We start from the raw sequence: 27,529 nt of genomic DNA, 5'->3' as shown, positions 1-27,529 counted from the left end.
GGTCCTTTGCAGAAAGATGCTGGCCGCAAGGGAAAAATTAATATTGAGCCTGCAGAGAAGAGGGTTGACAGGAGCAGAGGACACTGGGCCAGGCTGTCCCCTCAAGGACATGGACAGGATAGCTTAGGATGAAGAACACCAAGGGCGTTAGGCAAGAACAGAAACAGAGCTGGGGAGACAGTGAGAGCTCTATATGGAAGGGACACTGCTCAGGACACAAAAAGCAAGAGGTCATCATTGCTAATCACAGTGTGAAATGTAGGAAGCAGGTAGAGAAACATTTAAGTACCTGGAATAGGGCTCAAAGTCAGAGGAGGACAGGAAGGGATTTTTGGGAGCAGAAAAGGAGAGGTGGAAGTAATGTGAGGAGAGGAGGGATAGTTAAGGAAAATAGTAGGAGGCGTGAGGGATGTAATGAATAACAGACTAAAGGAAGGAGGAAAGTCCAAGGGTGGGAGATTTATGGAGGAAGAAAGCTGTGACTGAGCAAAAGGGAGTATGAACTGAAAACATATGTGGGAGCAGAGGTTCTCCCAGTAGAAGAAGGCCTTTAGGATTGGATTTTCAGCCAGGTGATAACACCCATACTGGAAACAAGGTTTTTTAGGAGAGATGTTTAAAAAAGTACAAGGCTAGGAAGTCTGAGTTGGTTCAGCTTTGGTTCAGTCTTATGGTGTTTAAAGACTCTTGTAACTCTGGGAGTTTGCTTTGAGAACTCTCATCTCAATACTGCCAGTGCTAGGCTGGGAGAAAGGTGAGAAATGAGTATCTGCTCTGTAGTGATGGGAAGAAAGAGGATAAGGAGAAAAACTACCTTAATAAACTCCTAGGCAGGGCTATCCTGGCTCCGGATAAACATAATTTATGACAATTCCTGCTCCCAACTATCTGAGAAAGCTTATCCAGGCAAATGAGTAGGAGCAGCTGCAAGAATGTTTTTGGGACATTCAGATGGTTTGGTACATTCCTGTTTCTCCCCAAGCTCCCAGCTGTGTTTCTCTATCTTCCCTTCACAGACTGATGAATCCTAGAAATGCACCAGTCAGTTCTATCCCAACAGCCCTACAACAATACTTTTGGTGCCTTAGCAGTAAATCCATGATGTATTGATGCTGGCCTACATATTTGGTCACAGAATCACAGAATGGTTGAGGTTGGAAGGGACCTCTGGAGATCGTCTAGTCTAACTACATGCTCAAAGCAGGGTCTATTACAGAAGGCTGCTCAGGGCTATGTCTAGGTGGGTTTTGACTATATGTCTCCAAGGACAGAGACTCCCAGCAACTTGTTCCAATATTCGACCACCCTCACAGGAAAAGGTTTTTTTAAAGTGGAATTTCCTGTATTTCAGTTTGTGCCTATTGTTTCTTGTTCTGTCACTGGATACCACTAAGAAGACTCTGGCTCCATCCTCTTTACTTCCTCCCATCAGGTATTTACACACATTGATAAGATCCTCCAAGCCTTCTCTTCTGGAGGTTCACAGAATCACAAAAAGGTTGAGGTTGGAAGGGACCTCTGGAGATCATCTAGTCCAACCTCCCTGCTCAAGCAGAATCAGCTAGAGCAGGCTGCCCAGGATCGTGGTCAGGTGGCTTTTGTATATTTCCAAGCATATGGCAATCTGTTCCAGTGCTCTTGTTCCAGGTTGAACAATCCCAGCTATCACAGCCTCTCCTCATATGTCAGATGCTCCAAACCATTAATCATCTTAGTGGCCCCAAACTGTCTTTGCTCATCCATCAATTGTACACATGTTTCACAGCTCCACCTGCAGGCCAGTGAGGAGATCATTCCATTACTCTTTATTTCTCTTACCTGCCCGTACAATGTCTGGGATTGCAGGGCAAAGCTAAACGCTCACCCACTGGACTCCTCTTATTCCATCCATTCCATGTCTCAGCCTCTGAATGTGCTTGCATCTTAACGTTAAAGTTCTTTGTTGCCCAGAAGCTCAAATGATACTTCATTTACCTAAACAATTTACCTGCACATCTGCATGTGCAAAGACAGTGGTACAGTGTCAAACTGCACATACAGCTCTCCAGAAGGGATCCAACTGATCCATGGGTGAGGGGTGAGTTTGTTAACTGAGCATCCTTAGTCCTGTTATAATGCAACTTTCCCCAAGCAATAAGAAATAAATAGCATAGTCCGTGACATTCAAGGCTTCTAAAACAGCTTTTCTGAATTGCTCTGTAAACAGGGGGCCAGGTTCTGACTTTCACAGGGCATTGCTATGGGTAAGGTACAGGTTACTGCAGTAGCATATGTGAGAAACATCTCTGTGGCTTTTCTAACAGCATGTTGACTTTTCCTCCTTACCTTTTAAAAAGATAATACACCCTTCATGGTATGTGCCTACAGCCTCATCCAGCTCTGCTGGGAATCAAAAGTCAGTAACAGTCATCTGAAACAGATGTATAGACACAATTTAAAGCCAAGTGTCTAGACTGCAGTTCATCTCATCCAGAGGTAAACAGTAAAACAGGTCAGCAGATCATGTTCTAAAAGTGCCTCACTTTCTCCATGCCAAAAGGGATCCTGAGTGATTAGCTTAAATGGCAACGTTCATGGTTGGGACACCTAGAGGTTAGTTCCCTAAGCCAGCCAATCAACATAAAATGACGAGTGAGGCATCTCTATAGAGAGTGAGTCATACCCCAGTCTCAGATACTTTTTGTGGAGTGGGATGACTGGCCTGCCATAAGTGCCTGTTCTTCTCCACTGACTGAAGGAGGAACCAGCATAACTAGCTGCAATTTTGACAACTAACCTGAAAGTATCTAAAATTTGGAGAAGCACAAGCTTCATAGCCACATTCTAAGTGGGTGAGCATACCATAGCCCTTTGCCATGCTCAGTGAATCATAGTATTATAGAATAATGTAAGTTGGAAGGACCATCTGTAGGTCTCTTATCTGGAGGCCCTACTCAAAGCAGCCCCTAGTCATCTTGGTGGCTTCCACGAGACTCACACCAGTATGTCCATGTCTTGCTTGTCCTAGGAAACCCCAAATTGGACACAGGACTCCAGATGGGGTCTCAGAAGTGCTGAATAGAAGGGAAGAATCACAGCCCTCAACCTCCCAGTTACTCTCTTGCTAATGCAGCCCCAGGATGCAGTTGGTCTTCTTCCCTGCAAGGACACACTGCTGACTCCTGTTTTATTTGTTGTCCACCAGCATCCCCCAGTCCTTTTGTTCAAAGCTGCTCTCTGGCCTATCAGCCCCCAGCCTGTCCTGTTGCATGGGGCCATACCACCCCAGAAGCAAGACTTGGTGTTTGCTTTCTTTGAACTTCATGGGGTTTCTGTCAGTCCATTTCTCAGCCTGTTGAGAATATTCCTTTTGAATAGCAGCTATGCTCTTCAGCATATCAACTGTCCCCCCCCCCCCCCCCCACCAGTCTGGTGTCATGTGCAAACTTGCTAAGGGCGCATTCTTCCCCATCATATAGGTTGTTAACGGATACATTACAGTCCCACTCTCAGTACTGACTTCCAAGGAACACCTCTCATAGCTGGCTGCCAGTTAGACCTTGAGCCACTGACCACTGCTCTTTGAGCCCAATGGTCCACCCACTTGCAGTCCATCTGTCTAGTCTGTATTTCACCCAGTTTTGCAATAGAGATACTATGGAATATAATCTCAAAGGTCTTGCTAAAACATCCACTGCACTACTCTCACCACAGAGCCAGTCATCTCATCATAAAAAGCTGTCAGATTGGTCAGACATGTTTTGCCTCCGGTAAATTCTTGCTGGCAGTTCCCAATCACCTTCTTGTCCTTGATGTGCCTGGACAGGGCTTCCAGGAGGATGTGCTCCATTACCTTCCCAGGGAGTGAGCTGAAGTTGTAGTTTTCCACATCCTCCTCCTTGATCTTCTTGAAGGTAGGTTTGACATTTGCCTTTCTTCAGGCAAAAACAATGTACTTCACCCTTTCACTCATTTGCCAGAATATTTCAGAGATTAACAAGAGAGGCTCTGCATGTTCAGAGCTCACTGTCCTTGGGAATGCTGAGTGCTTGTGGGATCGTCCTGGCTCCCCATTGTGTTTCATGATCCCATAGAAAGGGAAGAGAATGTAGGCTACTCTCTATGTAGGCTACTCTCCATGTAGGCTACTCTCCAAGGAAGTCTGGGAGAAGTTGGAGGAAAGCAAAGTATCTTCCACTGGATGACCTTTGGAGAAGAGCATGGGGCATTCACTAAACTCAGAGCCTTTCCCCTCAGACCTGTTCCTCGGGCAACAGCAATTGAGTGTAGTGGCACTTTGTGGTGGGACAAAAATGTTTATAGGCTTTGGGTCATGTTTGTTCAATGGCCTTGAGAAAACAGCAGCAATTCCTGATTTTCCAGATGCAGCAACCCATATGTCTAGAGTCCATATCTAGGAAGCTGTCGCCACTATGAAGAAGCCAGTGGCAATTTACAGTATGTAAATCTGTGTCCCTGGTCAGTACCCCTTGCAGCAAAACAATTCAGTCCATCCTGGCACAGATGTAATGAGATAAGGCAAAGTGCAGCAGATAGATAGTTGAAAAGTTCTAGCTGCTGAGGCTGGTGCATTGGTGCGCTGATTTTGTTCTAAGTTTGCATCTTCTCTATCGACTCACACATCCACTTTAAAGGAGTTGGTCCTCTGATAATCCATATTGCATTAAAATACACACAAAAATTGTTAACTGTTTTCAAGACCACGGCATAGGGAGACCACAGGGCATCTTAGAGAGGGCTGTTCATGACAAGCAGGAACGTGACAAAACTAAAACACTTGAAGTGCATCTAGCAGTGTGAATGTAGCCTTAGAGAACAGCAGTCAAAAGTGCTGTTTCTCAGCAGTCCTACAAGCTTCTGTGGATGAGTGGAGAGAACTCCCAGATGGGACTGTTGGCTAATCAGGAAAAATCTGTAATAGTACATATTCAAAAATCCTTAAAAGCATGGAAGCATCCATGGAAGGACACCTAGAATTACCTTGAAAATACCATATGCAATACTGATAAAAGCAGAAGACAAGAAAAGGCACCAAATTTACATTTATTAAGAGATTTATGTTGGCCATTAGGAACCATTCCTTCCCCAGGGAGCTGGCACAGCCCTTGAATGGGGGCCTGGAGAGGTGGGGGGATCTTCAGCCTTGGAGGTTTACAAGATTTGGCTCATCAAAGCCATGGCCAGCCTAGTCTAGTGTTGGAACTTGCCCTGCTCTAGTCAGGACAATCTGTCAGAGGTCTGTTCCAATCAGCACTTCTTTGTTTCTTCACATCAGGATATTGTTCCCTGCTCTGGATCTTCTCTGTTAAAATTCTGATGTTAGGGATTCCGTCATCCTGGATAGATCATAGGGACTCCATCTGTCTAACCTGCAGACATCTGCATCCCCTCAGGGGTCTATGCCCATGCCTGCTCCTTGTACAGTGCCCAATCCAGGGAGCTCAGTTCCCCTGCCATGTGTTCCCCTGTCTGGACTAACAGATACTCTGAACATGGCCAGGACGTTACAAACACTCAAGTATACCATATCCAGCTTTTAACATGATAAATATTGCCTATTTGTTGTTTTAGCCAAACTCAAGTCATTGAGCCCGAGCTGAGTGGATTAGAGAAGTTCTCAAGTTGCGCTGTAAAAGTTAGACTACTTGATCCAACTGCTTCTTCTAGCCTTATAACATGCTAATTCAGGATTTTTCTGGATGGTTTAGTGTTCTTCACTAGTGCTCATTTTAAATCACTTATGAAACACAGTTATAATCTCGCTGACAATCTTCTTGATAATTCTACCAGCCACTTTACACACAGGTGCAAGCCTACAATGGCTCATTGTTACAAACAAATTAATATTGCTGGTGGCAGCCTAATTGCTTTTACAGCTATCTTCTTCCAACCCTGGCCTTTCCTCCTTTTCAATTTGCCACTGTGTTCCAGATCCTCCTTTCTTCCTATGGCACTGCAATGTCTGGTAACACATTCTCTGTGTTTTCATCTTTCTATTATTCTGTGTGATTAAGAGTCATTTAACATCCCACCGATATCCTGGTCTACTTTGTCTCTTTCCTCTGTACTTGACATAAACAACTGAATTTTATTATTTCTTTAAGCATCAGCACTTTGAAACTCAACTTAGATTGCCAACCACATCTAGACAATCTATGGTGCTTCTTGGTGCCAGGCCCCTGCAAGAAGCAACGTGCTTTTGAAGACTTGCTAGCTTGGATTGTTGTTGGCTACTTAGTAATTCTGCACGGCTAGAGAAAGAGCTTTTATATGTACAATGAGGAACAATCTTGAGGATCAGGAGTGGTTTTTCTTCCATTTGGGAATCTTCTAACTCCAAAAATGCAAAGGGAATTTAGCACAAGTTGCAACTCTTCCTGTCCAGTGCATAATTTGGCCATGGTCCTATCTCAGCCACAGTACCTTCTGTTCTCCATCCTCTTGTCAGTAATGCAGGCCCACTGGCGTCACTTCTCTGACAGGAAACTCAAAAAACCTGGATCTTTCTCAGATCTATGGGGTGCCCTCAATGCTAGTGATGAGCTATTGTTCCAGCATGCAGCCACAGACGTCTGGATCGCTCTCGTGAAAGCCAAGACAACTAACTTACTGACACGTACTCCTGGCTCCGTGCTCCACATTGGACCATATGAGCTAAGAGGAGATAACTAAAGTCCTGATCTAGGAAATATCTCAGAATCTTACAGAAAGGGCTTTGCCCACCTGGGAAAAGTTTGAAATTAACTGTGCCAACAGGGTGTGCGGGACAAGATTTGCGTTGGTAGCACACATATAGCTTTGCAGATGCCTGACAAGTGTGCTGCCTTCAGGTCAGATTATCCCTGGTAAGGACAGAGAATCCAGAGGCAAAAAGTATGCAGGAAGTCTGCAGTAGATCAGTGAACTGATCCAGGTTTGGCCTGAGGACAGTCAACTCTTATGACAGAGTTGTTGAAGATGCTTCTGGCCCAATGGGACATGCAGGTCCTCCCTGGGCCTGTAGCAGGGGCTGAAGACCAGAATTTGTCTCTGCTCTTCAGTCATCAGGACTCATAATCCAATGTAGTAACTGAGACTGTGAAAAACCTGCCAAGAAGACAAGCACTGCAGAGCATGGGAGGGAACTAGCCAGTTTCCTGGGGTAGTGGGAGTAGCTCCCAGGCTTCTCCTGGCATTTGCACAGTGTGGATGCTTCTGCAACATGATGCGGCTGTGCTGCTGGCCTGGAGCTCCAGACAGAGCACTTTAAAAGTGTTTAAAGCTGTCTGGTTCAGATAGAAATAAATCAGATCTAGCAGAGAACGTTGCATGAAAGAAAATCTACAGGGGATTCACGAATTTTCCTTGGTGCTCTTTGAATTTAAGGGCAATACTTCAGTGTCACATGCCATCAGCATGCAATGGGAGGTGTTCAGCAGAGCTATTCTGGGGGACCCAGCATCCTTCCTCCATCCCCTGCACGAAGGACTCAGAAACTCACTTGTGGGCAGTAGTTATCACAATGTTATTTCAAAATGCTGAGCTGACTTTAAAGTTGTTATACACAGTACTCCTATGTCCTCCCATGTTTATCACTTGTTATTTTAAGGGCATCCTATCAAAAACTGATGGAAGACTTAACCTTTGTTTACAGGGGGGATAAGGAATATTGACTTGCCAGAAGTCCCCCTTACACTACAGCTGTAATTAAGCTCTTCGAACCTTGCCTAAGCTCATTTTCCTCTCTTTGCTGCCTCTGTTAGCACAGCCATTATCAATATGTGCAGAGGACCTATTATGGCAGAAACGACAGCAAAGACACAGACCATCTGGGCTTTCCCTATTCATGATCCCAGGGGACAAGAAAAGAAATCCTCCATCCAAAGCCAGGTGTGGCTGTGTAATGTGGCCACCAAATCTTTCCCTTTCACCCCAAGGGTGAGGAATTCATTTCTATTGGCTCAAATAGCTCTTTCAGAAAGGCACAGCCCAGATTTGTAGACAACCAGCAGCAGAGAATCTGCAAAAAGTGTTGGTCATTTGTCCCATTCTTTGAAACTTGTGCCTTTGCATTTTGCTGGTCTGAATTCCCATTCAGCAGGCATTGTCCCACACTCTTGCTGGACAGAAAGTCTTAATCTTCCCCCTTTTCTCACTGTAATTAAATAATCTTTCAGAAGTCTTTCCAATAGGCTATTCAAACTGTCAACCTAAGGCACTGCCTCAGCTCACCACTACTGCTCTTTTGTCCCCTTTCCATGTTTAACATCCTATTTAGAACGACGAGGAGGCTTGAAATACTCCAGTTTCTGGAGTAATGGCTGCAGTGCCCTGTGCTCTTCACTGGATAAGACGCTTTGCTAGAATTTGGTGAAGGCAACAGAAGCACAAAACCATCCTCAACATGTCCAGGGAAGAAGCTGTAGGCAACCTTCGGAGCCTGGGAGCTGAGTAATCCAATTTCACAAACATTATGCTGTACCTTTCTCCCTTTGATATCTTATTTAACTTTACCAAAGGTCAAAGGAGATGGTTGCATTCTCAGGAGCTACCATTGTACAAGGATATGACTCACAGTCTACATGAGCGTCATTAAAGCACTGAGCTGTCTACTACACAAGCTAAGACTGCTGTTAAATAAGTCACATTTGTGATCAGGTTTCAATATGCCTCAATAGTACATTTACATTATAATTTTGAGTAGATGGAGTATATAAGATCACTGCTGGTATATCAACTGATATGTACAAAAGGCTATTCTTTCCTGAAAGCTGTGTATCAGGCACCGGCTGTATAAGCAGTGTCCCTCAGCTACTGCCCATGGGTTTGGCCAGTGCCAGGGAGTCATGATGCCCTAGACCCTGTTTTTGGCTCTCTACTGGTCCTAGTACTGGCCACTTCCTATCTGATTTTGTCCTACCTCCTGCCTACATACCATGAAGAGAGGTATTGTCATGGTAAGGGGAGAGCAGAGTGCCACAGAAGTTAGCTGGGCACTCAGAGGTCATTAGTGACCATCAGTAAGGTCACTGTTGAGGAATATCTTACCAACCTTACTATCTAGCATCCTTAGTTGTTTTTTTTCCTTTTCAATAGATTTCCATGTTCTAAACAGAATTGCGTTACCTAAGAGATGAATACTGAAGTTCAGATTGGGTGTCCTCTACAAGGTTTACATTTCTTCAGCCATATTCAGCTGACTTCTGCCTAGGGTGAAGGTACTTCATACAGTAAAGGCAATCTAACAGTTTATCCCTCTCAGAAGGCAGTAGATCCACTGTCCCCACTCTCTTTCCTCTCTATCACCTGGTCCTCTCTGCCATGCACTCCCCACCTACCCACTTGTGTCAGGTCCAACATTTATTTTTGTGGAGAATAGAGACAGTTTAATTTGCCAAATCATCAGAACACTAACTCAGCTAAATCAAAACCAGAGGTAGTGTTAGGGGAAACATCAGGGTCTTGGGGTAGGGGCAGGAAGGAGGAGTAGGAAGGGTGGGTGAGACATCCTATTGTACTTTTTACTGCTCAGCTGCAACCTGTACTATGACAACTATGCACAATAGTGGCAGAGTGGATACAAGGATGTGGATAGTGTCTGGGAAGTTCATATGCAGGAGTGCATCACATCCCATGCCCACAGGACAAAAAAATGTAGTAATAAAATGGAATAAAACAATGAGAATGCATTTAGCTGATGTGGCAGAAATCTCCCTGCAAACCTTCATTGGAAGTCTGCCCTTGGAGGTCACTGTTCTCCATGGCTGGCCTTCAGCGTGTAACGATCATGTGCATGATGCTCTCTGAGCCTTAAGGGCAGGTTCATCTGACCTAATTTGAGAGGTACTTCCCTAGCGCTCTGTGGAGTCACTGAAGTTAAAGAGGTTGATTCCTGAGTGTGATTCCTCTCCTCCTGCAGTGACTCTACACAGACTAGATTAGCTGTGCCCCATCAGTGCCTGCTTTTTCCAGCAGCTACCCAGGAAGTCTGCATATAGACACCTGGAGCTTAAAATGAAGAAGTGAACCTGGTTCCCATGATAGAGAGGACAGGACATCACCTCTGTTCAGTTACAGCCACGCCTGTGTTAGAAGGAAACCTGAAGAAATCAACATTTTCTGAAACGCTCGCTCTGGGTAACCCCACTCAACATGTCCCGGCCTTTGCACCCATCTCATCACCTAGATGAAACATCACACAGCAAATATATTTCTGGTCTTAGTCTGGACCTGTTTGTACTGCAAATGTTTGCATTTCCCTAAAACCTTTCACATCAAGGAACTTAAACTCTTCTGAAAACTCGTAGTGATCCCTGCGAGGCATTAATCTCTCCTAGGGCCCGCAGAACTGACTGTACCCTGCCAGACCAGACCAAGTAGCACACAAATGGCAGTAGTGAAATTCAGCCATGTTCAAACTGCAGCATCCTACCTTTTCAGAGCTGGATGTTAATTTTCTGTGGTGCTGTATGAAGAAGGATGCTTCTCACAGACGACAGCTGCCATCTCTGGCCCATCAGAGGGCACAAGATGTGAACAAGTCTCTGTAAATAGACCAGCGTGTGAATTTGCTGTGTCCAACCAGCAACAGCTCTTGTGCGTGTGTAAATCTGAAGTTGTTTTTCCCTTGTCAAAAAACAGTCAATTAGTTTGCCTTGGCAGCAAACACAGGGACTATTCAGATACCATTGAAATGCTGACTTAAGGCAAGATCTCACTCTAGTTATTTCAGAGTTATTTTTTTCATCACTCTGTACCTTTCTATAGCTGTTAAGGTATAGGATTTTGCAGCCTTCACTATTCTCCGAGGAGCTGTGCTCGCCTGTTATCCTCCTTCTCAGTCCCAGGCTACATCGCCTGGTCTTCATGCAACCTTTGCCAGCACACTCTTGTTTCTCTCCCAGAGATGACAGCCATGCCATTGAGGGGACATATGCTTCCCCTTCTGCCTCAGTACCAGACCCTGTTATGCCAAATCACAGCAGTGCTGCTGGGAAGGGACCCTTAGGGGGTCTCTAGTCCAGCCTCCCCTGGAGCAGGACCAACCTCAGCACCAGTCCAGGGCAGCCAGGGCTTTGTCCAACTGAGCCCTGACAGCCTCCAAGGATGGAGACCCCACCACCACCTCATTGAGAATCTTGCCTAGGGCTGCATCACTCTCCCAGGCAAATCAAGAGTTTAAAAAAGATTTCAGTGGTTCAAGGCCAGGACTTTGGTTTCCTGTTATTCCTTGTTAGTGACATGCTGGAGAAGCCGCACTGAGCATTGCTCAGCACAGCCAGGTGGAGGGTAGCACAGTCCTCTTGGGCAGGGACATGTTAGCTTGGAAAGCTGATGGATTTGGAGACCCATGGATCAGAAATGGTTATGGGACCAGAAATAAGAGTAAATGAGAGGTTATTAACCCTAGAAGAGCTGAATCATTTTCAGGATGGTGATGAAGACACCCTTTGCAGCTGGTCACCTTCACCTGCCTTTCTGTATTTGCTCTTCTCTTTCTCCACCCCAAAACTCACTCACTCTGAGCACGAGCTCAGCCACTCCCTGCACCTGCTCTGACTGATTGCAGGCAGTTGCTTCTCCCATACCTGCCAGAGTGGGGCTCCCTGGGGTCGGTGTACTGAGGAGGTCAGTAAATTCCCTTCCATGCCCACGTCCTGCCCAAAAAGAAGCAGTGGGACCTGCTTATGGCATCAGATGGTACTGCAAATGAAATCTTCCTATTTACGATCCCTGCAGATTATGGCCACCCACTCTGTGTTAAGTCTGTAATGAGTGATAATTATAGTTCATCCCTGGCATTGCTGAGACCCTCAAGGACCATCACATCACAGAGCTGTTTGAACCAGCTAGCACACAGCTGCTTGGTTTCTCTGCCTGTTAGTTCTGAGAGTTACATTTACAGCAAGGCTTACAACATCCAAAAAAGATCATGGGACTCAGGTGGCGTGCATACTTCTCTGTACACAGGTCTGACTCTCTAAGCATCAGCCACTGGCATTTCCCCTGTCTTGTCAAAAGGACACAGGCCAATGGACAGTTTCAGAGCACAGGGCTTCATACAGCACATTTCCTTCAAGTCAGAGCAAGAGGGGCTGGTTCCTTCATATGCAGCAGCTGTGTGGGACACTGCTCACCAAGGGTCAGGTCCCAGACTTGGAGGTGATTTAGGTGCAGCTTATGGAGTGGCAGTAAATCAATCCTTCCCGCTAAAGAGGGTCCATTGTGTACAAAAGCCTTCCTTAGCCTGACAGAGGGAACCTGAGCATGAACAAGAATTCTAACCTTATAGGTAGAGCAGATCAGAGTGGGGAAAGAACTGGTTCCCAAAGCCTGCATGCTCAGAAACAAGCTCAGAATGAGAAAATCTTGCCCTATAATTATTGTGTCCCACTGCTAGGACATTGCATTCAGAAAGAAAAGGTTTGCATTTCCGTGGCATAGGTGGGATTCAGCCAGGCATCTCTCAAGTGCCACACGTTCATCACAATCCCTAGGTGTTCAGTGAAAGGTGTTCAGTGAAAGAGGGCCCTGTCGGTGCTTGACTCATGTGAGCTCCGAGTGGTATGAGCACCCCATGACTGCTGGTGAAACTCAGTCCAGCAGACAGGATTTGGGGATTAGCACCATCCTACAATGTAAGCCTTGTAAGAAACATCGAAGTAGCAGGGGACATTATCTGCAAAATGCAGGCATTTGAGATGGCAAATACTATGTAAGTTATTTGGTAGCTAAGCGGGAGATTCAAAAATATCAATACAGGCTTAAATTTAAGCATTGAAATAGCTGACCACACCATCCATGCCTAGTTTCTACTTTCAGTTAAGAAGCCATATCATGAGGTGAGCCCTGACATGAACATCTAGTTTTTAATGAAAGCATCTCCCTTGCGCCCATATGTGTACCCCTAAACTTCCTTCAGCTGGCAATCTGGCTGCACTTTACAAAGGGAATGAGGGAAGCCATGTCCCACTGACAGTAGTTACGTTATCTTTAAAGTAAAGGAAGAAGATGAAACACAAACATAGGACTGCACTCTTTAAAAGGGATGCTTTATTGTTACAAAGCATCCTTCGGCAGTTTCTTTTAATGACTGAAATCACAGAGTGGGAAATACACAAAAAGATGGCTAATATTCCCTTAGGCACAAAGGTTCATCGAGGTCTTGCCTGCTTCCTGCCTTACATTCCCCTACTAGGAAATATTCTCCCCAGTTTTTCCCTTCACTTGCTTTTATACCCTTAGACTGTGCATTCTCTGTTGGTGGTAGAAGACACTCTGCATCCCATCTACAGAGGAAGTGAGTTTTTATTCCATTCCTTTGAGTATTAGCTCCCGCTGTCCTAGCTCACATGTTCAGCCCTGAAGTTTCCCGTTCAGCTGATGACAGCAGCTCCCATAACACCACGACCCTCTCTGCATTGGGCAGAGCAAACGCCTCACCATACACCTCCTTCACTCGCCTTGGTGCTTCCTTCAGCCTCATCCTGCCGTTTTCTTTCCCCAGCTCTCCCTTTTTGCCATGTCGCTGCACTCATTGCCCTCCTTGCTATTGATGTCTCCCTGGGATTAAATGCTCAGACTTTTAAGTAATTCATCCTCTGTCAGTGTGCCTTTAGGGCAAGCCCTTTCTCACCTTCTCTCCCATTCATCTGCTCACTAGCACATCAGGCATATCACCTGAATTTGGCCTTAATCCTAACACATGACCTTATTTTTCTTCTGCTACAGTGTCTCCGTCAACCTGTCCTCTTTCAGACTCACTGTCCAATTTAAAATTCCCAGTTGGTAAAAATCTGGGAAAGGCTTTGGAAAACTGGCTGGGAACCTCCCCCCCCAACTCCAGGACCTCAGAAGAAATTGGCATCCTCACTCCCAGGAGCCAGGCCTGGCTGGCCCTGGCATTGGTGGGCAAGGTAACAGAGCCGTGGGGCTAAGACCACTGGTTCAACTTTGAATGATCAAAATGTGCTTGTGCAGGGGATAGTATCCTTTGGAAGGACATTTTCCTCCCTCTTTCCTTTTCCAGACAGACGTGAGGATGAGAAGATCTAGCAGTCAGCATTAACATAATGCAACATTTCATGTTCCTGCACACTAGCAATGGTCTAACCGGGGCTGCCTCCTGGGTCTGGAGGACCTTACAGATGGCCGCACAGCCACTGCAGGCAGCTGTAAATCCACCATCCCAGGGGGGCAGGGGGATTTGGCTGCCCTCATTTTGGGTGTCTACAATTGAGTTTGGTATTACGCCCCTCTCAGTTAGGCATACCCCTATGTTTGGTCAGAGTAATTGCATGCTCCCTCTCTCTTCAGAGGCTGTTACCTGCCCAGGCCTGTTCTTTTCTTGTCTGAAGTGCCAATCTCACACAACCTTGAGGCAATTTTTGTGATACAAGCATTGCTTACAACCACTCTTTCCTGTCCATTATCTACAGCTTCATCTTCCAAGAAGTCATAGTCACTCCTAGGACTCCAAAGCAGATATAACATTTTGTTTGGCCTCATCTGTCTCTATCAGCAAATCCTAGGGACTTATGTTGTTTTCCCACAGTCCAGACTTTCCTAGCTGCAGTTTCCTGTTGAATGTGATGCCAGCAGACATCAGTCACTTCATTGGTGCCTTTCTGTAATTTAACATTCCTTCACACCTAAAAGGAGCTGATTTCTCAGCCTCTTGCAGTAGATATTTCATGATTCTGACATTTTTTGAAACAACGAAGTTGATGGGGGAAATAGTAACTTGCTCACAGCCAGCCCAGGAGTGAATTAAGAGTGCATCAACTTTGGCAGGCTTCAGCACCAACGCACACACTTGTTGCATGCTGTAAGATTCATGGAGAGCAGCCAGAGCACTAGCAATTCATCCATCAGTGCAATAGCTGCACTTTTCCCCATTTCTAGAGGCCTCTAAACCAGTGCCCATTGTCAGGAGTTACTTTGGTGGTGCAACACCATCTGTAAGAATGGCTTTTTTGAGCTTTGCTACCTTTTTACCCGCAGTACATATGAGTGAAAGGTCATAGGAAAATGAGATTACCACTCCAGAATAACAAGACCATTTACTATCCACTCAGCATGAACAAATACATATTTACTGGGCTACAAAGAACAATTTTCACTGTGAACAGATCTGGGACTTTTCATTCGACTTAACACGGCTTCAGCCTATGACGTTTCAATAGCTTCTTCAATGTTAGTGTAGATTTTAGGCTAAAAGGAAATAACACAAGCCCTTCCTTCTACCTCCTCAAACCTTAAGTGAATTTATTTTTAACATTTCTGTAACACTTGAGAAATCATCTTTCTGCTATCTTAAAATAAAAGTATATCTGTCAATGGGACCTCTTCCTTCAGCTCATTTAGGGAACATGCTGATCAAAGCTCATACGCTGATCAGAGAATCATATCATTAAGTGCAGTCACCTCATCTTGTTCTGCAAATAATATTCAGCATTTCTGCATGAATGGGGCAAGTTGGTTTAAATAAGGACACAGGTATTTTCTAAAACTACCTTTGTGGTTCTCCACATTGTAACCAGCTGATGCTATGTAACATGCCTCTGAACAACAAAGGGGCAACCACTCCTAGCCTTTGCAAGAGCATCCAATGGGGTGCTTCCCCACTGCTGGAAATCTCTCTCTCTCCTGCAGTGCCCTCTTCCCGGATGGAGGGACAGAGTGCACCCTCAGCAAGTTTGCTGAGGATAGGAAACTGGGAGGAGGGGCTGACACACCAGAAGACTGTGCTGCCATTCAGAGGGACCTGGACAGGCTGGAGAGGTGGGCGGAGAGGAACCTCCTGAAGTTCAACAGAGGCAAGTGCAGGGTCCCGCCCCTGGGGAGGAATAACCCCATGCAGCAGGACAGACCTGGGGCTGACCTGCTGGAAAGCAGCTCTGCCGAGAAGGACCTGGGAGTGCTGGTGGACAGCAAGTTAAGCATGAGCCAGCAATGTGCCCTTGTGGCCTGGAGGGCCAATGGTATCCGGGGGTGCATGAGGAAGAGCGTTGCCAGCAGGTGGAGGGAGGTGATCCTGCCCCTCTCCTCAGCCCTGGGGAGACCTCACCTGGAGTCCTGTGTCCACTTCTGGGCTCCCCGGGACAAGAGAGACATGGCACTACTGGAGAGCAGGTCCAGTGGAGGGCTTCAAAGATGATGAGGGGACTGGAGCCTCTCTCCTCTGAAGAAAGGCTGAGAGAGCTGGGCCTGTTGAGCCTGCAGAAGAGAAGACTGAGAGGGGATCTCATCAACGTGTACAAGTATCTGAAGGGAGGGTGTCGAGAGGATGGGGCCAGACTCTTCTCCGTGGTGCCCAGCAACAGGACAAGAGGCAATGGGCACAAACTGAAAACCCAGGAAGTTCCATCTGAACCTGAGAAAAAACTTCTTGACTGTGAGGGTGACAGAGCACTGGAGCAGGTTGCCCGGAGAGGTAGTGGAGTCTCCTTCCCTGGAGATATTCAAAACCCGCCTGGATGCGATCCTGGGCAACATGCTCTAGGCGACCCTGCTTGAGCAGGGAGGTTGGACTAGATGATCTCCAGAGGTCCCTTCCAACCTAAACCATTCTGTGATTCTGTGAAGTGGCTTGGAATGAGTTATTTACTTTTCTTCAGCTTTCCCACTATTCCTTTTCTTCCTCTTCTGGATGGTCTCCATCATTGAAGTCTCTGTTCTTTATTTTCCTTGCTGATGGTCATTGAAAGCACCTTCCATTCAGTGCAATCTGCTGATCCTTCTTAGAAAGATATCAAAAACCTCTTATTCTTCTTGGCCCATCATTCCCATCCATCCAGAAGTCCTAGGAAAGCATGTATCAGGGCACTGTGGCTAAAGTGCTGCAGCTCTGGTCTGATCTCCTGGGTTCTGTGAACTGATGATTCTCTATGTAAGGTCTGATATGTGAAGATGAAGCAAAGCCTATTTCAAATCCAGATCCAAGATCCAAAGGGCACATCCTCTGGCCCTCTGGCCCATTCAGAGAGGAAGAAGTATCACAGGAGGAATTTAGATAGATAGAGGAAATGGACAATTCTTAAAGTACAAAACACAGCATCAAGGCTGGCAACTGCATGAACTCCAGGCCCCACACCGTCTTTCAATGCCAGGCATCCTTCCTTGCTGTCTGACCTTATCCTGTCAGCCTTCCTGCTCCTGGTCCATGTTCCTCCAGTTACACAGAATCACAGAATCACAGAATCGTTTAGGTTGGAAGGGACCTCTGGAGATCATCTAGTCCAACCTCCCTGCTCAAGCAGGGTCACCTAGAGCATATTGCCCAGGATCACGTCCAGACGGCTTTTGAATATCTCCAGGGAAGGAGACTCCACCACCCCTCTGGGCAACCTGTTCCAATGCTCTGTCACCCTCACAGTGAAGAAGTTTTTTCTCAGGTTCAGATGGAACTTCCTGTGGTTCAGTTTCTGCCCATTGCCTCTTGTCCTGTTGCTGGGCACCACGGAGAAGAGGCTGGCCTCATCCTCTTGACACTCCCCCTTCAGATACTTGTACACGTTGATGAGATCCCCTCTCAATCTTCTCTTCTCCAGGCTGAACAGGCCCAGCTCTTGCAGTCTTTCTTCATAGGAGAGATGCTCCAGCCCTCTAATCATCTTGGTAGCCCTCCGCTGGACTCTCTCCAGGAGTGCCATGTCTCTCTTGTACTGGGGAGCCCAGAACTGGACACAGTACTCCAGGTGAGGCCTCACCAGGGCTGAATAGAGGGGCAGGATCACCTCCCTCCACCTGCTGGCAACACTCTGCCTAATGCACCCTAGGATCCCATTGGCCTTCTTGGCCACAAGGGCACACTGCTGGCTCATGTTTAACTTGTTGTCCACCAGCACTCCCAGGTCCTTCTCAGCAGAGCTACTTTCCAACAGGTCAGTCCCCAGCCTGTACTGGTGCATGGGATTATTCCTGCCTAGGTGCAGGACCTTGCACTTGCCTTTGTTGAACTTCATGAGGTTCCTCTCCGCCCACCTCTCCAGCCTGTCCAGGTCCCTCTGAATGGCAGCACAGTCTTCTGGTGTGTCAGCCACTCCCCCCAGTTTAGTATCATCAGCAAACTTGCTGAGGGTGCACTCTGTCCCTTCCTCCAGGTCATTGATGAATATATTGAACAAGACTGGGCCCAGCACTGACCCCTGGGGGACACCACTAGCCACAGGCCTCCAACTTGACTCTGCGCCATTCACCACAACCCTCTGAGCTCGGCCATCCAGCCAGTTCTCAAGCCACCTCACTGTCCACTCATCTAGCCCACACTTCCTGAGCTTACCTAGGAGGATGTGATGGGAGACAGTGTCAAAAGCCTTGCTGAAGTCCAGAAAGACAACATCCACTGCTCTGCCCTCATCTACCCAGCCAGTCATTCTGTCATAGAAGGCTATCAGATTGGTCAAGCATGATTTCCCTTTGGTGAATCCATGCTGACTACTCCTGATCACCTTCTTGTCCTCCAGATGCTTAGTGATGACCTCCAGGATGAGCTGTTCCATCACCTTTCCAGGGATGGAGGTGAGGCTGACAGGCCTGTAGTTTCCTGGCTCCTCCTTCTTGCCCTTTTTGAAGACTGGCGTGACATTGGCTTTCTTCCAGTCCTCAGGCACCTCTCCTGATCTCCAGGACCTTTCAAAGATGATGGAGAGAGGCCTAGCGATAACATCCGCCAGCTCCCTCGGCACTCGTGGGTGCATCCCATCGGGGCCCATGGATTTGTGGATGTCAAGTTTGGACAAAAGATCTCTAACCCGATCCTCCTCAACCAAGGGAGAGTCTTCCTTTCTCCAGCCTTCCTCTCTTGTCTCCAAGGTCTGGAATTCGTCAGGACTGGCCTTAGCAGTGAAGACAGAAGCAAAGAAGGCATTCAATAACTCTGCCTTCTCTGTATCCTTTGTCACCAGGGCACCCGCCCCTTTCAGCAGCGGGCCCACGTTTTCCCTAGTCTTCCTTTTGCTATTGATGTATTTGAAGAAGGCCTTCTTGTTGTCCTTGACATCCCTTGCCAGATTTAATTCCAACTGGGCCTTAGCCTTCCTTGTCGCATCCCTGCACACTCTGACAACGTCCCTGTATTCCTCCCAAGTGGCCTGTCCCCTTTTCCACATTCTGTACACTTCCTTCTTCTGCTGGAGTTTGGCCAGGAGTTCCTTGCTCATCCATGCAGGTCTCCTGCCCGCTTTGCTGAACTTCTTCCTCAGAGGGATGCACTGATCCTGAGCCTGGAGGAAGTGACGCTTGAATATTAACCAGCTCTCTTGGACCCCTCTTCCTTCTAGGGCCCTACCCCAGGAGATTCCCCTAAGTAGGTCCCCGAAGAGGCCAAAGTCAGCTCTCCTGAAGTCCAGCGTTGCAATCCTACTCATTGCCCTGCTCCCTCCTCGCAGGATCCTGAACTCCACCATCTCATGGTCACTGCAGCCAAGGCTGCCCCCAACCTTCACATCTCCAACTAGACCTTCTTTGTTCGTTAGTACAAGGTCTAGCATTGCACCTCTCCTCGTTGGCGTCTCCACCACCTGGGTCAAGAAATTATCATCAATGCTCATCATATCAAAGGGAAATAGCTATTTCACAGCCCTGCTCCACTGCCCCCAGCTTCCCTTGCTGGAGCCAAAAGATGTATTTTCCCAGCATCAACTCACAACCCAGATACTTTGTATGCTCTAGGGCAGGAGCCATAAAAGCCAGATAGCTCTGCCTGGATGGGATACTCCCTTTCATCTCTGTGTAGAAGTGTGAGCAAATAGATACGCACATAAAGGTAAGCTTGTGTGTGTATGAGTGCAGTGCATGACACAGGGAGCATGAGTGCACACGGCAAATGCACGGGAAATCCCTTTTCACTTTTTCTGCCTAATCTCCTAAATCTCTCAGGAGATCCAATACTGTCTATCATGCCGGTGACTCTTTTTGTTCCCATCCAATAGCACTAGTCATAGCAGAGCCGTGGATCCCCCAGGCTCTAGTTGACCCTCTACAGTTCACATCAGTCTAGGGCAAGCTTCCAAAGCCCTGGGAGGAAACTGTCTAGTGCAAATCCTTGTTCTGCAATTGCAGGTAGGTGTATCAGTGGATGCAGTGGATCAGTGAGGTTGGCTGAGGGAGAAGCAGGCCTTGTGAATCAGAAGGCAAATGCCTGGTCTCCACAAGGGTGCTTCTACTAGGATATCTGACCTGGAGTAAATGGAGGGATTTCAAGATGTGCTCCACCACTGTGTCCTCCTCACCTTACTCCAATGTCCTTGGAGAGGTAACTAATGGCTTTGCACTGCCTCAGTGTGGAAGATGCTGTGCCCACCTTCTCTATCAAATGCATCTTTCTTATAGAGATGGCCTGCAAACACATCTTCTGTTTGGGCCACTGGTAGGAAAGACACTTGATATCAAGAGAAGTTTGAGGTAGTAGTATTTGAAAGTAGCAGGATTTGGCCTGATCAGAACTATGCCAAAATGTATAAAAAGGAAGTTTTATGATGAACACCAAGAAAGGTTTGCTGCTGGCAAGAGCTGCTGGGATATGAACCTTTCTTCTCTGCAAGAGACTGGAAGTGGCATTGCTTGAAGTACTTTGGACTGGGCTGGACAATGCACCATGGGCTGTCCATCAGAGCTGGGTTTTCCAGGCCAGAGGCAAACTATGGCAGTCCAGCAGTGCAAGGGAACTTGCAGCCTTCCCGGGGGGTGATGCCCTGCTTGGCTGCTCTCTGGTGGGAGAGCAGCTTCATGGAAAGAGGTTTGACCATCCTCTGTCCTCTGTGCAGGGCTAGCATTGTGACAGCTGATCCAAAGGATTTGCTCACAAGTGTTTCATGTTCCAGTTTTACGGTCGAAGGAGGGAGTAACATGTCAGGAGAGGACCAGCTTCCTGAGAAACAATCTGCCCTGGTCACCTGACTCTCCTCTTTCTTCTGGAATCCCATAACACTCTTGATATCTTTAATGAGTTCTGGGAGCCCAGCTGTAAGGACAGGAAACAGGTTTTCCTTTCTTGGTGCTGGAAAATATTGACATCTGTGCAATAAGTGCATTACGGCCTCCAGCAAGCTCCAAAATTGGGCAGCACATCTGCTTGCTACGAGTGCCTGAGGTCACTGCTGCAGCCTTTAACTGAAACGCAGGGAGAAAACTTCCTGGATGTGCTGCTGAAGGAGTGTTTTCTAGCCCTAAACCCAGCAGCTGAAAGTGAATGAATCAGCAGAGCAATTTTTCCTTTCTTTCACCATGTCTTGGACTGCACCAGTACTGTGGCCAGTTGGGTAGGAAAGTTTGGGTTGTATAGGTGCATGTCTCCAAGGGTGAGTCTTGTACCATGGAGCTTTAAACAGTCCTCACACTGCAACTTCTTCTTGCCTCCTCCAAGGAATCTCCAATGTAAAGGGCAAATGTAGGTATGCTACCTGTGGAACCTGTACCCCACTATGCTCTTTCCCTTGGCTAACTCATTAGAAAGAGTTTATATTTTCATCATTGGAACCCCCTAGCCCAACTATTGTAGGGCTCAGCTTAACATAAAATCCTTGCAGAAATACATGACTATGAACATTGCACAAAGGATGGTGATGAGATTAGACTACAGTGACTAAGGGAGTCAGAGCAATTGCCATGCCTATGTGACACATAGGCTAGTAAGTGCTATATCCTCAGAGACACAGATTTCTGATTCCCTCCCAACCCAGAGCCTGAGCAGACTTGCAACAAGTCAGCTCAGTTCAGAGTTCTGCCATGTGAGCGCTGGAGGCCATGGCATAGCTGCCTTCTCCCTCTGTCTCACCACTAGTGAAGCAACAACTGCTTTTCCTAAATGCTTGGAGAGCCATGGCTGGAAACACTCTTTGAGGGCAGAAAGGAATCTGTAGAAATGAGGCTCTTTTAAATCATAGCAGCTCAAGTCACTGCAGCATAATGTTATGGGGCAAAAGTCAGTTCTGCTTGTGCCTTGTAAGGCCTTTTCATTGCCCCATATTGATCTCTGCAATATTTATAATGCATTGGGAAAACTATGAATTGGTAGGACAAAAAGCAGATTACAGTTCAGATTTCATTTGCCACCAGCTGTATCGCAGAAAATCTTTCTCTATCTGAAGGATTTTTTGCTATTCTATTTTTAGATGTATTTGGCATTTTCCAGTTCTTGGCTTAAAGTTCTTGGCTTCCAGTTCTTCTGCTTAAAATGGATGATTGCACAGGCTGGAATGCCACTGCTTTACTGTGCTCAATGACCCAGGGTTGTTACATTGAAACGCACATTGGGAAACAGCCTTTTTTATGCTGGCTCTTTCTCCATATTAAGCATTGTGTGAGCACTTCCCAGGTCTCATGAAAGAAGGGCTTTATCCCATCCTGGTATCGTCACCATCACCATCACTCATTTGCTTTTCAGGCAAGAAAAGGCTGTACAGAATAGTTGCTAGCAGAGGTGCATGTCAAGCACAAGTCTTCTAGATGGAGAACTAAACTCTGTTAGTCTCATTATGGCACTTTTTGGATTGTCTGCCTAGCTCAGCCTGATGCCAATGTTCAAAGTGCTTTTTTCAAGTAGCAGATGTTCATTTTAAGATCAGAGATAATAAACCTTACCCCAGCAGGTAACTTCGACAGAGGTGTCCTTATTTGCATACAAGTGCCTCCAGCTGCTAACTCTGTTCTGACCTTAGAAGGGATATTATATTTGGTATGATAGTCATATTTTTTTAATTCTTGTAATTTGTTGACTGCAGTCTTTTGTGAATAGGGTAACACACAAATTCTTGGATTTGTCTGAAGATCAAGAGCAACATAAGAATATTTTTACAAGTAAAAGCATGCAATATATATGCACATATGAGCTTGGAATATGCCAGGTCTTGACTGAATATGCAGATCGGACAAGAAGACAGCATAATTCAAATAAGGAAAATAAAGAACATTATAGTTTACTAGAAACTGGGTATTATTAATGAATCCCATGCCTTTGCTCATAAATCACCCATTACTTAATCCCTACTGAGCATGCCTTGAGTTTTGAACTTTTTCCACAGAGTGGGTACTTGTGTTCCTGATATGAGATGTCACCATCACCACAGGCTCTCCACGAGACTGCAGTCAGTGGTGGGCTCTAGGAAACAGACAGGAACTTCATTAAAAAAAAGAGATTGAACTGCCTGAGCAAGCATTAGAGGCTGATCCCCCAGACCAAAGTGAGTCCCATTGGCATGAGAGCTGACTGGCTACAGAGAGATCTACTCTACTGTCGTAGAGTGCAGTTCTGCTGCACTACTGCCCTGGAAATACACTGAGAACACATCATACCCAGTGTGATGTGAACTCTTGAACAAGAGAGGTTTTTTTTTTCCAAGTTGGTGTGTTTGCAAATTACCTCAGTAAATAGTTTGTGCGAACTGTTGCATGATCTGCACAAAATTCAGCAACCCGCAAGGCCAGATTCTATCCATTTAAGACTCCACTTTAATTTAGTCAGACCTGAGGGTCAGGAACCTTTCTAAAACCTTCACAAATGCAAAAATTCATCTAGGAATCACTCCCAAACCTGTGACTGTTTAGAAATAGGCTAAATCTCCCTCTGGGAGCTAACCCCAAAGGGCATTTCAATCCCTTTAAGTTCTGGGTGATTTTTATTTATCATCCATGAAAACCCAATGGTGTTTCCCTCTAGGAGTCTCCAGCTGCAGAGCTTTCCTCCAGCAGTCTCTTCTAGGAGGGCTTAATACATTGATGAATGCATTGAACAAGACTGGACCCAGGACTGACCCCTGGGGGACACTGCTAGCTACAGGCCTCCAACTAGACTCTGTGCCACTGACCACAACCCTCTGAGCCCTGCCATCCAGCCGATTCTCAAGCCACCTCACTGGCCACTCATCCAGCCCACGCTTCCTGAGCTTACCTACGAGGAGGTGACGGGAGACAGTGTCAAAAGCCTTGCTGAAGTCCAGGGAGACAACATCCACTGCTCTTGCCTTATCTATTCAGCCAGTCATTGCATCATAGAAGGCTAGCAGGTTGGTCAAGCCTGATTTCCCTTTGGTGAATCCATGCTGACTACTCCGGATGCCCTTCTTGTCCTCCGCATGGCTTAGTGAGGACCTCCAGGAGGAGCTGTTCCATCACCTTTCCAGGGCTGGAGGTGAGGCTGACAGGCCTGTAGTTTCCTGGCTCCTCCTTCTTGCCCTTTTGGAAGACTGGGGTGACATTGGCTTTCTTCCAGTCCTCAGGCACCTCTCCTGTTCCCCACGACCTTTCCAAGATGATGGAGAGTGGCCTAGTGATAACATCCGCCAGCTCCCTCGGCACTCGGGGGTGCATCCCACCGGGGCCCATGGATTTGTGGATGCTAGGTTTGCCCAAAAGATCTCTAACCCAATCCTCCTCAACCAAGGGAGAGTCTTCCTTTCTCCAGGCTTTCTCTCTTGTCCCCAGGGTCTGGAATTCCCCAGGACTGGCCTTAGCAGTGAAGGCTGAAGCAAAGGCAGCATTCAGCAACTCTGCCTTCTCTATATCCTTTGTCACCAGGGCACCCACTTCTGCCAGAGAGAGACAAAAAAAAAAAAAAAAAAGAGAAGTGAGGCTACTACATACTCTGTATGTGGGTAAGCAACCTCATGACGTGGGTGACTGACCACATGCAGTCCTTCTCTGTCCTTCCTAAGGCCCTCTCCCATGAAACAGATCTCAGCTCCCACCTCAAAATAGACAAACCAACACTGACTTCACATCTCTAGTCTCACTTTCTGTGCAGAGAAGTCTGTTGTGATGTAACTCAGAGGACCTTAAAGAAGGGATTGGACAAAGTCCTTGGCTGAATGGGCAGGTGATCCCCTCCAGGAGTTCCCCAGGACATCATAAGGAGTTCCAACTCTCACTCTTCTGTGGTCATTATTCTTTTCTGGGGGCTCCCTGAGGGATCAAACTGCTCATCCAGCTTAAGACTTGGGACAGGTTTTACACCAGTGAGCTGCAGCACCATTAACCTGCATGAGTAACGCAAAGTGAAGCTTACAGCAGGTACACCAGGCCAACAGTCCACTACCGTTACTGTGAGAAACTGCTACTGCAGGCAGAGCATTTGTTAACATTGACATTGAATATGACCTTCACTTCCACTGCTGTCTAAATGAAGGCAGGAGAATGCATGTTGCAGTGTGGCACTCTCTTGAGATTGGTGTCTGAGTGAATGGGTGTCTAGGGAAAGGTAATGCTATTTCCTGCCAATTCCCAGCCTTCAAGGCCTTATTGGCCCTGCTGGATGGAGAATAAGGCTAAGGTGTTTGAAACTGTCCCTTGAAACTGTCCTTTCTTCCCAGTAGTGCTGAACCTTACCCCATAAGATTTCCTTCAGTGGGAACTGGAAGCACAAAGCAGCTCTGGGAACCAGTCCCAGGGCTCTGCCCATTAGGCTGTGTTGCCTCCCAACCTTGTCTGGTTGCCACTGTTCTGCGTCCTATCCAAGGGAGCTATAGATGGAGTCAAAACTATCACAGCCTATGCTGAAGTCCTACAGTGTCAGGGCAGCTGCAGCTGCAGCTGCAGGACTGCCACACTGCTGGGGAGATGGGCACATAGATGCAGAAGAAACAGGGCTGAAAGGGCTGAGCACGAAGTTATGGCAGAAGAGAGCATAAGGGCAGGGACTGGAGGCATGGGATTCCCTATCAGGGAGGGACTCAGCTCATCTTGGTCAATGTCTTCAGGGGAGGCTTCTCTCCTGAGCTAGTCCTTTGGGATTCCCTATACATGGTAGGGTGCAATTAATTTAACCAACTGTTGAAGTCAACTTATCATCCTGCCTGAGACTCCAGGCAACAGATCTCCCAGAGCTGTTTTTAGTGTTGAGTCCTGTCCCCAACAAACAGGCTTCTCTACCATCCATGCTGAGCCTACAAGGAGTTCAGATGGAGATTCCCCATGTTTCTAGGTGGTGTATCCAAGGCCCAGGCATCCTCCAAGGAGGAGGAAGACATGGGCGAGGAAATCAAAACTGCAGAGGAGATTGTCAACTGGTTGGGGCAGAGACCCTCATTTTCTGTCTGTTCATGCAACATTTGAAATAAGGAACCTGGGACCTGGCTGAGAGACCTCTGGAGCCGTGTTGCTCTAGTGAGATGTTTCAGCATTGGGTCTGGGTACTAGGTAATGCTTGGATCTGTGCAAATAGCTTCTCTAGCTGCCATGGCCCATCAGGGCCCAACCCTGGAGTTATTTGCAAACTCTCTGCAGCTACCTGCCTGGCTCGCAGCTATGCCTAGGGACCACTTGTCATCAAGTGGATCCTGTGGTGGTTTAGACTCCAATTGGCACTGTCTTCACAGGTGTCAAGGCAGCCTTGGCTGTGTGGCATTGAAGTGCCTGACCCCAGTCCAGCCCTTCTCTATTAAACAACAATCCCGCTGCTGATGAACTTGGCATGGGGCCGGACACTCCCCACTGTGGCTGCAATTCAGGAGGCCTCACATGGATGTCTGCTGACCCCTGAGACACCCCACACTATTCTCCCAGCCTCCAGCTGTTGCTCCAAAGTATAAAGCTCCCTATAGGTCCTTTGTCAGATTCACCAGCCCCATGGGGATGTCTCCGATGCTCCAGAGTACTTTTAGTGGCTCTAGGTGCCTCCATTCAGGTAGCTGAATCCCTCCCTCTGTGCCTACAAAGGAGGATAAATTAACACATGTACCTCTACAACCCAGGGTATCTCCAGGTGTGAAAGTCCTTTTCACTTCAGTGCTAGTTTTCTCCTTGAACTACCTTAAACACTTGGCTCATCAAATTATCCGTGGGGAATATTGCTGGGGCAGGAGAAATGGTTTACTAACCACCCCTCACACTGTCTTTTCTCCTTTGCAGGTCCCTTGCATTAGGCCAGCAGTACAGCTCCCTGGGGTCCCAGCCCATCCTCTGCGGCTCCATCCCTGGCCTTGTCCCCAAGCAGCTCCGCTTCTGCCGGAACTACATTGAAATTATGCCCAGTGTGGCTGAGGGAGTGAAGCTGGGCATTCAGGAGTGCCAGCACCAGTTCCGGGGCCGACGCTGGAACTGCACCACCATCGATGACAGCCTGGCCATCTTTGGGCCGGTCCTGGACAAAGGTAAACAGCAAAGTGGTTGGCCGGTTGCAGGGGGGCAGCATTGCCAGGGCGAGCATGTCTCCATTTGGCTTCTGGACATCCTCCCCAAACATCTTACTACAATAGGTCCCACTGAAAGGGGTAACAAGACAAGAGCCTATTCACTTGCCAGGAACTCTCAGTAGGGCCAAATGAGACAAAGTACAGGAAGGGGAAGGTCTAGTCCCATGCATGCTCACACATCCTGGAATCGCAAGCTCCAGTCTCCCTGCCTAGTGCCTGCAGTGCACCTCACAGCGGGGTCAAGCAGACCCAGAAAAAAAGCCGGGAGAACAGTTATGGCCAACAGCTGGCCCAAGAGCTGCGTGGTACCCAGGTCCAAGGCAGAAGGAGAGTCTACCTCCTCTGAGGAGTCTTATCACCCCTTCCTTAGGGTCAAGATAGGCCCTTTGCAGCATGTCCGCCATACTGCACAGGCATGCAGC

At 47.2% G+C, this 27,529-nt stretch overlaps 1 protein-coding gene across 1 annotated transcript in view; it reads left to right on the top strand.

Annotated features, from left to right (window-relative positions):
- Positions 1-27,529, top strand: part of WNT3 (Wnt family member 3) — a 58,072-nt gene that overhangs the window by 15,994 nt on the left and 14,549 nt on the right. Inside the window, exon 2 of the mRNA XM_009685309.2 lies at positions 26,824-27,065. Within this exon, the coding sequence (XP_009683604.1) occupies positions 26,824-27,065 (242 nt within the window). The remainder of the gene's footprint in view (positions 1-26,823; positions 27,066-27,529) is intronic.

Source organism: Struthio camelus, chromosome 25 (genome assembly GCF_040807025.1).
Source record: "Struthio camelus isolate bStrCam1 chromosome 25, bStrCam1.hap1, whole genome shotgun sequence".
NCBI classification, from domain to species: domain Eukaryota; kingdom Metazoa; phylum Chordata; class Aves; order Struthioniformes; family Struthionidae; genus Struthio; species Struthio camelus.
Note: the sequence above shows the minus strand (reverse complement) of the source record. Positions and strands in the feature narration are given on the sequence as shown.